The 11,979-nt window shown below is 22.4% G+C and overlaps 1 protein-coding gene across 1 annotated transcript; it reads left to right on the top strand.

Annotated features, from left to right (window-relative positions):
• Window positions 1–1,984: 1,984 nt before the first annotated feature.
• Window positions 1,985–11,433, top strand: LOC129606476 (uncharacterized; the record flags this gene model as incomplete). Its single annotated transcript, XM_055516818.1, is given in 4 exon segments — window positions 1,985–1,990; window positions 7,924–7,982; window positions 10,296–10,312; window positions 10,772–11,433. Coding segments are annotated over 4 exon segments (744 nt in total), but the record flags the coding sequence as incomplete, so codon positions are not given.
• Window positions 11,434–11,979: the final 546 nt, after the last annotated feature.

Below are 11,979 nucleotides of genomic sequence, written 5' to 3'. Positions count from 1 at the left end.
GAGTTTTTCTTCTTATGTATGTATAACGAACAATATTATGTTTATGTACGAGTATTATTCATGGAGAAATGTGTATGGGGTGCACATTTTCATATCTTTTTCGCAGCCACATTATGTATAGATAAAAATCGCATTGTACAATTTAAAAGAAAATTTTCTTCTATTTATGTATTTATAATCTTATGTATCTGAACTTTTATTTATATAATTACTAATACATTAAAATATATTTTTATAAATACACGTGTACATACATAACGTATATATAAGTACAAAATATATTATGAATGTTTTTGTAATAATATCTTTGGTTTCGAGATACGCTCTTTTCCAATGGAATTAAATCACCATCTCCTATCTGGGGCAATACTCTTCTCTTAAATCTTTGGAATTTCACTTGAGAAAAGTTGACTAATTAAGCCCTTCTAGTATAATAACATTTATGCAGCGTTTTAGACCTTTCCTTCCTTTTTTGTTTTGTTAGAATTGAACATCCACACAGAAAAAATAGGAAATTATTTTAAAGGGCGATTTCCAACTTCATAGCTATCTCTTATATTCAATTAATTAAAGTTTGTTTTTGATTGGGACAGTCATATTACAAATATGGTTTTATTTCCATGTAAATTCAGCTCAGAATTGTCGATTTTGTTTTATGTTGCTGTTGTATGTACTAAATGAATTGTTTAGAATCTTGCTAAATACAGCAATTTCTCAAGCATCAAATTTCAATAATATTTTAAACGATACTGTTTTTTTTTTTGTAATATAAACCTTCAACATTGATCTAGACTCAAAATTATACGTTTTGTGAATATATAGCTACATTTTACATGAGTGATAATAAATATACATTTACATACATATGTATATGCAAATAAATAATAATTGTATTAAATGTTTTTTTTCTTACATAAATACCTACATATGTTACAATAGGTATGTATACGAAGCAAGTAAAATCATTAAAAATATTGTATACAATGTTGTAAATTACTATGCATTAATTGTATATAATACGAGGCTCCCATAATAATATACATACGTAATTTATCAAATATAATATAAAAATATAGGTATATAAGCACATGTGTATATTATGTTCAGCATGTTAAGTAATTAGGTGTAATACTATATTAATGCTATTTATATTGAAATTAATGCAGATACCTGATAAAACAGAAAATTCTTTATAGGTGTATTAGAAAAATTCTTATACAGAGTCCAATGACATCTATAAAGTTATAGCAATTTTATTAAATTATTTTTGATCTGTTCTTGAAAATATAATCAGAAAATATTCATAAATTTTAGAAAAACTTTAATTATTCTTTATGTCATAAAATTTTTTATGTGTTATAAAATTTACTGTAAGAAAAATCACGTTTCAAAATATTCCAAAACATACAATAGGTATGTATACAATGAGTCTGTTCTGTTAAACCTATGTCTATAAGACCGTTTGCGTAATCAAACTAATGTGGAAACATTGCAATAACTAATCTTTTGCATGAAATTCAATTTCTTTGCTAGTTCATTTAATTTTTGAACATCCTGTATATTATGTATAATGTAGTATTAAACGTTTTCTTTTCGTTTTGTTTTACTATTTTGTATATTTGAATCATAAAGTTAAAATATAACGGTATTATTGCGCATTTTTTATTACCATTTAAACAAATCTATAAGTATGTACAATATACATTCATACATACATACATTACGATGTATACTAAAATTTTTTATAAAGAATAAAAGAAAAGTGTGCTAAGAGTTCAATTGGATGTTGTCATCATCATTATTGAGTAAGTATCCCCACCAAATTGAAAATCAAGTTATTCACTTGTTTTCGTTCTTTCTTGCTTGTTTTAATTTTTTTTTATCATTTTTTTTTGTTTTTAATTTGTTATCGTTTTTTGCTCCATTTTTTATTTTTATTTTTCATACTTATTACTGTATTGCAGACTCTCTAGCTTTATCAATAATGATGGTATGTTTGTATGTTCACAATGTTATATTGAGTGATTTGTAAATATAATACATTTGGCTACATCATTATGTACATAAAATATACACATACATAATGAGTACAAATATATAATATACAAGTAATTTACTTATATACATAATATATATAATGCACACGCACATATTGTATATATATGAATGTTTGGTACTTATAGAACTTTTATTCTTTTAGAGAAGCTTTTTAATACCGAAACCTCCCCACTTAAATCAAAAAAAAAATGAAATAAAGAGAAAAATTATTTTACTCATTTTTTATTCGTTTTTTTATTGTTTTGTTCTTCTGAACGCAGACAATCAATTAAATCAATATATCTGTTGATTCTCTTGGGAAAATTTTCAATTTTTCCTATGAAAATTCAGGAAAACAAAAGCCAAAATATAAATAAAACAAAAAAAAATAAGACACACACAATATAGCCGAAATAAAATGAGAAAGAACAAAAAAAACCTGAGGTTAAGAACACAAATAAAAATTGTATACGTACTTATGGATGTTACAGAGTATACATAATTTATATATACATGTATATATAAAATATATATGTACATATGAGAGAAAGTATGTAAAAAATTCATATACACCAACGTTAATATAACAGAAATATATAAAAGGATAGAATAAAACAACAGGGAAATGAATAATTTAAAAAGCCTCGAAAAATAATAAAAAGTACAAATTGTTGAGTAATATGCTAAAATACAAAAAAAAGAAAAGAAACGAAAATCCAAGAAGTGTTACAAATATAATCATATTAAAACCCAAGGCTTGTTTCGGGAAAAAATTGTTGATTTTTAGGGAAAAATGAACAAAATAAAATGAATTGTTGATTTTTTTTTTTGGTACTGTTCTTTTCTTTCTTTTCTTCTTTTATGTGGGGAAATGAGTTTACTCGTTTGACTAATTTAATTTAGATAATATATTAAATGTGTATCGTACACATATACATATTTATATTTAATATGTACATATAAGTGTACCTTTAACAAAATGAAAATAAAGCAGGTGTATAAAAAGAAATTTTCCATTAAAATGCTATCAAATTATGTGAGAATTTACAGAGAAAGGTGTTTTACTTTGTATACGTATGTTTTCAGCATGATATAGCAAGAATTAAAACATTGATTTTAAACAATATACTCATAATGTATTGGAATATTATAAGTGCATAAATATGTATATATCATATGTACATGTAATGTGAATAGGCAGTCGGATATAATATACTATTACATAACATTATGTATGAAGCAAAATAAAATATCATTTGTAATATAATAATAATGTATTTTTATTACAGAAAATAATTGTCATACTAAAAATTAATAGCATATTATATAAAATATTATAAAAACGTACAAATGAAATTGAAATTTAAAAAAAAAAAGATGAAATTCTTTCATAAATAATGTAGTATTATTGTAATTTATTATATACAATAAAATTTCTTATTCCTACATAATATATGTATGTATATGAGTTCATTGCGCAGGCGATATAGAAATATGTATGTGTATATAGAATGCGCATAATATTTTAATATCTTGTTTAAATATGGTCAATATTACGTCAAATGAATTTAAGTATGAAAAAAAGTTGAAATAATTTTTCTAAAAATAAATTAAAAGTTCATAATATTCATTTAAATTTCATATACGTATAACATATGTATATGTACGTATATCATATAAATGTAATATATTCAGTGGGTCTAAAAATATTTTTTAAATACACAAAATGTATGTTAATATGATTTTTAATTTTCATTCTTAAAATGTTTTATGCATATATGGAGGAGGGTGTTAAAGAATGCAATTTACGTTTATTTTGCATATTTGAAATTTTTCAATAGAGAGTTTTTAAATTGGATTTAGGAGAAAAGAAAGTATTTTTTAGTAGAAATTTTTAAATTAAATTCTTTGACCTATACTCACAATATTATTATTTTATACTTTATTGAATTCAACTCGGAGTAACGTCCGAACAACGGCCCGTATATATTTTTCTAATTTCAAATTTTACATAATTAAGAACTGAAATTTTCTTTAAATAATTAAAATTTCCAATTCGACTTATTAGGAGAAATTTTAAATGCAATTTGATGCGAAAATTATGTAATTTTATAAATACAATCCATAAGAACCAAGGAAATTTTACGAATAACTTTTAAATTAACTAATATTCTCATTTAAATTGATTAATTTCAATGAAAAATACTTAATAATGAAAAAAATACAATTTTACCTTATTATACTCCATTAAAACACTTAGCTAAAATACAGTTAGATGAATGAACTTCGTATATAACACATTTAATGTACTTATACATATAGAACTTTCGTATACAAATTTCATATATACATATTGTCCAAAACTATAGAATAACATATTGTGTTTGTATTACAGTTTTATAACTATATTTTTTAAATTATTTATTTATATATTATGCATGAGTATGTATAAATAATGTATAAACATGTCATTTTCTTAATATTCATCCTCATTCTTCGCTGTACTAAATTTTAAAATTTCTAAATTTAAATTAAATATTAGAGTAATATGGCTAAAAATTTTACTCGCATACAAAGAAAAAAATTAACATATTTATATGTGTATATTACTATATATGTACAATTTAAAATTATAATTTCTACTTTTAATCTCTATATAGAATATTTCACTTTTCTTTTAAAAAAATTATATTAGTTCTTGTATTTCCTTTTAATATATTTTTAATATTTTTGTATTATAAAATCTATTTTTAGCAATTAATATAATTTTAATACTGTAATGTATGTGTAGTGGTACAGAAATCGTCATCACTATTATTGTAATTCAAAATAGAGTTGGGTCAAACCAGTGGTATGTAAAGTAGCACTTTTCCCTTCAAGAAGTAAAAGTACTGCTTTTAAAAACAATCTAGCGATGTACTACATTATTAAAATTAGTTTCATTCATATACGAATAATTTTCAAAAATTGCAGACGTTTACGATGAGCAATATATTTAATATTTGAAATAAACCAAAAAACAAAAAATTGAAAGAGTCGTTAACATAATGCTTGAACTTAAGGGTTAATTAAGAAAAATAATTATATTTTTTAATGGTATGGAATTTACTGTTAGCTTTTTACGTTTATAGAAATTTGGAAAAGCAACCAATTTCAGAAATATAAGGTGCCAAAAATTCAAATTTTCCAACAGGCGATTTTAGGTGTAAAAATATTTTCTTCTGCTGAAATGAACTATTTATTAGTGTCCAAAAGTTGCTAAAATTTTTATACTCCTTTAACCCTTTGTCTAGAAGAAAAACGATATCAAGCATTTGAAAAAAAAAAAAAATTTTAGATAACGATAAATTTGCCGTAGTAGATCAAGTAACAACAGTATTTCTCTTATTCTCAACAAAATTTGAAAAATGTTTATGGTTTCCTTTAAATAAGAAGTCAGAAAATGGCATTTTTAGATCTTTCCAACCTCTATAACTTCTAGAGGGGGGGAGAGATAGGTAAAATTTTTTTTTTTTATCGGGAATTTTCATTTCTCTATCTTCAATGCTGTACAGGTTTTGTAAATGGGTTCACGGACGGACGGGCAGAGTGAAACTAAAAAGCAGTTTTTCCAAAATTTTTTGAAAAAGTGGTAAGAAAAAAAAATTATTCACCATAACAAAAATTATATTAATTCTTGTAATTTTTTAATTATACATAAAAATGTAGATGAGTTTGTCGAATTACAAAAATGTTGGCATACATATGTACATGTGAAGATGATTTTGTCATACGTATAACATTACGAAATGTAATTTAAAAAAAATTTGTTAATATGTTATAAAATTTGTGTTCAAAAATGACAAAATTAAAAAAAAATTTATAAAAATCTGTTTTTTATGTTAAATAATCTGTTTCACATTATAATTTTTAAATTCAATATATTATTATATAATTAAAAAAGAATTTGCAACAAAATAATTTAAAATTTAATTTTCATATACAATAGACATAAGTGTATTTTGTCACAATTTATAAATGCGAGAGTGAAAAAAAACCTAAAATACAAGAAAAATGCATTTTATTTTATTTATTTAAAAAAAAAATAATTTTTTTTTTTATTTTCATTTTATGTAGTAAATTGTCATTAAATTGTTAGTGGTTTTTCTATTTTTTTTTATTCGAAATTTTCTACTTATTTTAATTTTAATTGCACTGATAATTCACTCAATATTAAAATAATCATATAGTATTTATAGAGAGAGATAGAGAGACATGTTGCTTAATATTAAAATTTTTTTTTTTTTTGTATATCATAATTATTATATACATTGTATCGAAATATTTTAAGTATGCACTATATTATAATTTTAAATTTTAATTGGATGTTTGCCGAATAATTTTTGATCATTGATTAAATAATAATGTATGTATATTTATTGAGAAAAGTTTATAAATGTATATATTATGTTAATTGAGTGCATACAAATATATTTGAAAATTTTTCTGAATTGAAATTTTTGTTTCCAAATTATGCACTGATTTGTCTATAAATATTAATTGATTGAAATTTCAAGAGATTTAAATACAGAATTAATATTAAATTTCTTCTGCATTAAGTATATTGTATAGTTCTTTTGCTGATAAATTTTTTTCACTAGATTTAATTGTTATATTGTGTTAATATTAATAAATGTCAGTTATTATTATATAAAATTAATTTTTATTATAATATTTATTAAATATTTTAAATCAAAAATAAATAACACTCCAATATAAGAATAACATGTTTTATGCGACTCTATGATTATAAAATATTTTAGAATATATTAAATAAGCATAATATTAAAATTTTAAACGAAAAATTCGTAATTTTTGAAAATATAAACTATTCTGTGCATTCACATACATATGTATGAAAATACAGGGTAATATAGAGAAATTATTTAGATTCTTTAAAATTATTTAAAGTAAAATATTTGTAAATTTTTTCTCAATTTCTTAATATTTCTACTCAATTTTCCGCATAGTATTAGTATAAATAAAAATTTTTAAGTAGGTATTCTTATTTGTCATACGAACAGTATTGCCATTTTCGCTAAAATAAATTAAGTTAGTTCTGCATTGTAAGTTTGAAATAAGTTTATTTTAATAAATCTGAAATTCTTTTTTTATGAATTTATTTTGAAAGATTTTAAGATTTAGACCTATTTGTGAAGCTATGACCCATTTCGATTTTTTTTAAATTTGTCTCATATAATTAAAAGTGATAAATTATAGCTCTTTTGAATTTTGGAAAGTATAATTTCCACAGGCATTGTTTAATAAATTTCTATCATTGGAAATATTTATATAAAATTTTGACCGATGATTAAAAAATCACGACTTTTGCCTCCTTTCCATTTTCGAGTTTGTTATCCTTTCAAAATTCACTAAGCTCCTTTTATTTTGAAATTCATTCACTCCTTTTATTTTGAAATCCTATTAACTTAATTTAACTGCAATATAAAATCAAGAATGCTACAATCTTTTCGTTGAGAAGTAAATTAATCTTAGTAATCTTAATTCAGAATCAGAAATCTTCTCCATAATACAGCTTTAATTTATATTTGATTAATGTATATACGAGTATATTAACAACAATATAATTTCAGCAGAAAATTGTTTCCATTATTTAATTCCCAAAATTATATAAATAGAATTTCGACACTTAAATTACAATATAGCATATTCTATATTTTAAAAATTACATCTTTGATTGCAATTTCGTAGTACCTAACCTTATGGTATAGTCATCTAATTTCGAGATCTATTTGTAACAGGAATATTAAAATTATATTATTATTAGTAATAATAAATTCTACCTCAATCGCTTTCTATTATAATACAATAACAATAATATATTAGTTTAATCTTCAATCAAGGTTGCTAAAATTAATATAGAACGTCTTGCGAACAGCCGTTGTGTATGTTTTCTAGTAATTTTTTTGGCATATTTTCAATATTTTTTCAATAATTTACCCTTTGTTTATTAAAAAAGGAAAAAAAAATTAAAAAAAAAATTCATAGATATTTTTGTCGAAATTATAGAGAAAAAAACCATAAATTTGTTTTTTTTTTTTTAAATTTTTTTAGGTCATAATAACATTTCTATGTTCCTTCAAGATGCTCGATGATTATTTTTAAATGAAAAATTTTTTTTTCTTATAAAATTTCATTTTTATACCAATTTAATGTTCAATTTTTTAAAAGTTTTAGAAACAATCACAAAAAATTCATTTCTTTTTTACGTTCATACAGTTGAACCTCGATAAAAATAACTCCAAGAGAAAGACAATTTTATCTTAGTTGTAGGACATTTCTGATTTGCAGCGTTTGAGCATTGATTTTAATTTCGATTCTATCGAGGATTGTTACACTATTTTTTTTTTCAACTAACATTTAACAAACACGATCATCAACACTATTAAAGTTTCAAAAAATTTTTATATTAGAGAAAATGGAGCAAATTTTGTAAATTTTTTTGTATTTTTCTCTAAAATTTGTAAATAAATGTTACTCATAAAATGTAAAAATATTTCACTGATAGAAACAAAAAATTTGTTGTAATTTTCGCCAATACAAGTTTTCCTGTTATACTGATTCAACTGTAATATTCTAACACACAATTGTGCATGAACATACACACGTACCAATATATATTTATTACTATATACATTTATTAATGAATATGATGAAAATTTTTAGTCGATTAAGAGCAAACAAATAAACAAAATTATGTTCTACGAATGTTATGTTATGAATGTATAAATACCGTTATACTTATGTATGTAAATATGTTTTTCAAAAAAAAAATTATGTATACTAATTACATTTATTTATATTATAATACATAGTGTACATATGTATGTACATATGGGAATATGTGCAATTTAGAAGAAAAAATTATTGTGATTTTAGTCTCATTCCTATAATAAATTACCCGGAACGAAAGAATCTGCGGTGGCGGATGCTGTTTACATGATATTTGAAAGTTACTAACAAAAAAAAATTGTATACACACGTCCATACATACATTAGGTATGTACATAATTATGTACATAAATACATTCACTTTTGTGAAAATATTAGGCAATTATTTGATTTTAATTTGAAATGAAAATGAAAAAATAAATTTTTTTTTTTTTGAAAAATATTAGAATCAAAAAAATTTTACTAATTTTATATTCTTTTATAAACAAACTAATGTAATGGTAATATATTTGATAATAAAATAAAAATTCTTACCTGTCCTCTTGGAAAATTCTTTTGAAATTTTTAAAATGTACACTGACAATGAATTTTATTCAAATTATAATCGAAAAGAAAATATTAATTAAAAAATTGTCGTAAAATATGTTAAGCACTTTAAAACATAAATCAAAAATTTTAAAATTTTCATTTTCAAAATTAAAAATTAAAAAGAAAAATTTATAAAATCTGCTCCTAAATTTGTTTATGTCTTGCTTCCGCAGTTTAAAAATATAAAATGAATTTGTTTTTTTTTTTTTCATATTTTTTGATTATTCTCGGAAATTTGCTTTTAAAGTTGCACATTCAAAAATTTGTAATAGATTTAGACATAGAAAACATTATTATATTTACATAGACAATTGAAACCATTTCGAGAAACGCATTCATTGTTACTTTTTGTTGTTTTTAAAAATTTCATAAGAAAAATTATTCGTTGTCTGATTATTGTTTAAAGAAAAACTATTACAATATAAATATTACGACATCTAATATGTAATAAAATATATAATTGTAATATTAAAATTTATAATGAAAATTGAAAATCATAAGAAAAAATATGCTTTTGTCAGAAAATATTCAATTCATCTATTGTTCCTTATTATTATTATTATTATGATTATGGCATTACACATCTGGTTATAATAAAAAACATTATTAAAAATACATAAATTTAATAACAATGCAAAATGTATAGATAAATATGAAATATTATAAAAAATCTATAAAGAAATGAAGAAAATATTACTGTAAGAGTAGATACGTGTATATAAGTTTGAATTTAGATTGGAATTTGCGCGAAAAACTACTACCATTTTAATATGATCCAAAATCAACGATTCCATAACAACACACAATAAAAACATTAGTCATTAATTTACCCACTTTGCTGTTTTTTTTTTTTATTATTGTTATTATTTTTTTTCTATACCATCTATTTATATTTAAACTTTTTTATATAACGTTAAAATTATCATTTATGTTGATAGTTCAAGTTATATGGCATGTAATTTTTCCACTTGAACTGCATTCATCACATAATAGGAAGACTAACGCAATTTATAGGTAAATAGTGAAAATAATTGTTTTAACAACCACTTTAGAATTTTGTACTCTTTTTTCATTATTTTTGTTATATTTACTCTTTAAATAAACTTTAAGCCGGAAAATCTTAAAAAAAAAAACATTATTTTTTTCCCTCCTCTGCTTTAATATTAAATCAGTCGCAATCCTCTTATTGTTTAAATTCAAATAACTGTAACCAAAAAATTTTTTGACAAATTTTTTTCTTATTTATAAAAGCAACTGTTAATATGCATTTTTAAACAGTTAGTTTCATAGTGTCAAAGTATTTAATTCGTTGATTAATAAATTTCTGAAAAAAAAAACCACAAAAAAAAAAATATGGAAAAATTATTACTTTTCGGAAAATTTCTATTTTTAATTACATTTGTATTTGGTGCAGTGCCACATCATACACAAAAACAAGGATTAGATGCAAAATGGCAAAATATGCAACAACAAGGAAATAATATGCAAAATTTTTCAAAAGAAACATCTGATCCAATTACAGCTGAAAATATTAATATTAAAGATCGTATCGAACGTTTAGGTTATACAACTGGTTATGGTGGTGGTTTAAATACATATGGTACTGGTGTTGCTGGTTATAATCCACCAAAAATTGATTTAGCTGGTGTTGTTATTGGTTCAATAATTGGATTAGGTGCATTTCTATTAATACCAAAAATTCTAAGTATTTTTAATACTGGTTATTATGGTGGACAAGGTTATGCAAGAAGTGAAACCGATACATTCGATTCAAATACATTAAATACAGCAATGTCAAAATTAGATGATGTTTTAGCTAAACATGATATTGATTCAACTGGTTGTGTACAACGTGCCGTTTGTACATATGTACGATCAACTGAAACAAATTTATTACAAGGAACACAAGATCAAATTGATCAATTTATACATGCATTAGCTAAAAATGATATTATTGAATATATGTTAGATGGTACAGCAATTAAAGAAGCATTAGAAAATGGTAAACGTTTAAATACAGTTGATTGTGGTGAAATTTATAAAACTTGTAAAATTGATTCAAATACGATAGCAAAAATTTTGGCAACTGCATTTAAAACAATTGCATCATAAAAACAATTAAGGAAATTTTATATGTTTTATACATAAATAAAAAATTCTCTACACAAATATAATATTTATATAAAAAAAAAGCAAATAATATGGTGTTTTCTTAAAAAAACAAACAAAAAAATAATTTTATGTAATTGTGTATATAAGTTATGAGCGCATAGTTTTGGGCACAAATGAGTATCTACTATGGAATTTTTGCTATTTCAAATTAATTTTGTCTTGTATGAAAGTTGTGTAACAATACAACATATATAAGAGATAAAAAGTTATAGATTTCTAAGAAAAGATGTAAAAATTTTAACCCGGCCGAGGTCTGAAACACTTCTTTCTTTCAAAATTATTTCCGCAAAATGACCTCAAATGAAAAATCTAATAATATTAAATATTATGATTTCATCTTGCATTTCTTCTAAATGGCAGCACTGATTGTTTTACACAAAATTTTCACAATTTTCTCAGGAATTTTTCTAATTTTTCCAACTATAATACCTGCGACCACATTAAATTATA

Source organism: Condylostylus longicornis, unplaced genomic scaffold (genome assembly GCF_029603195.1).
Source record: "Condylostylus longicornis isolate FDR11 unplaced genomic scaffold, ASM2960319v2 ptg000018l, whole genome shotgun sequence".
Lineage (NCBI taxonomy): Eukaryota > Metazoa > Arthropoda > Insecta > Diptera > Dolichopodidae > Condylostylus > Condylostylus longicornis.
The sequence above is the reverse complement of the archived record's forward strand: the minus strand, read 5'-3'. Positions and strand labels throughout refer to the sequence as shown.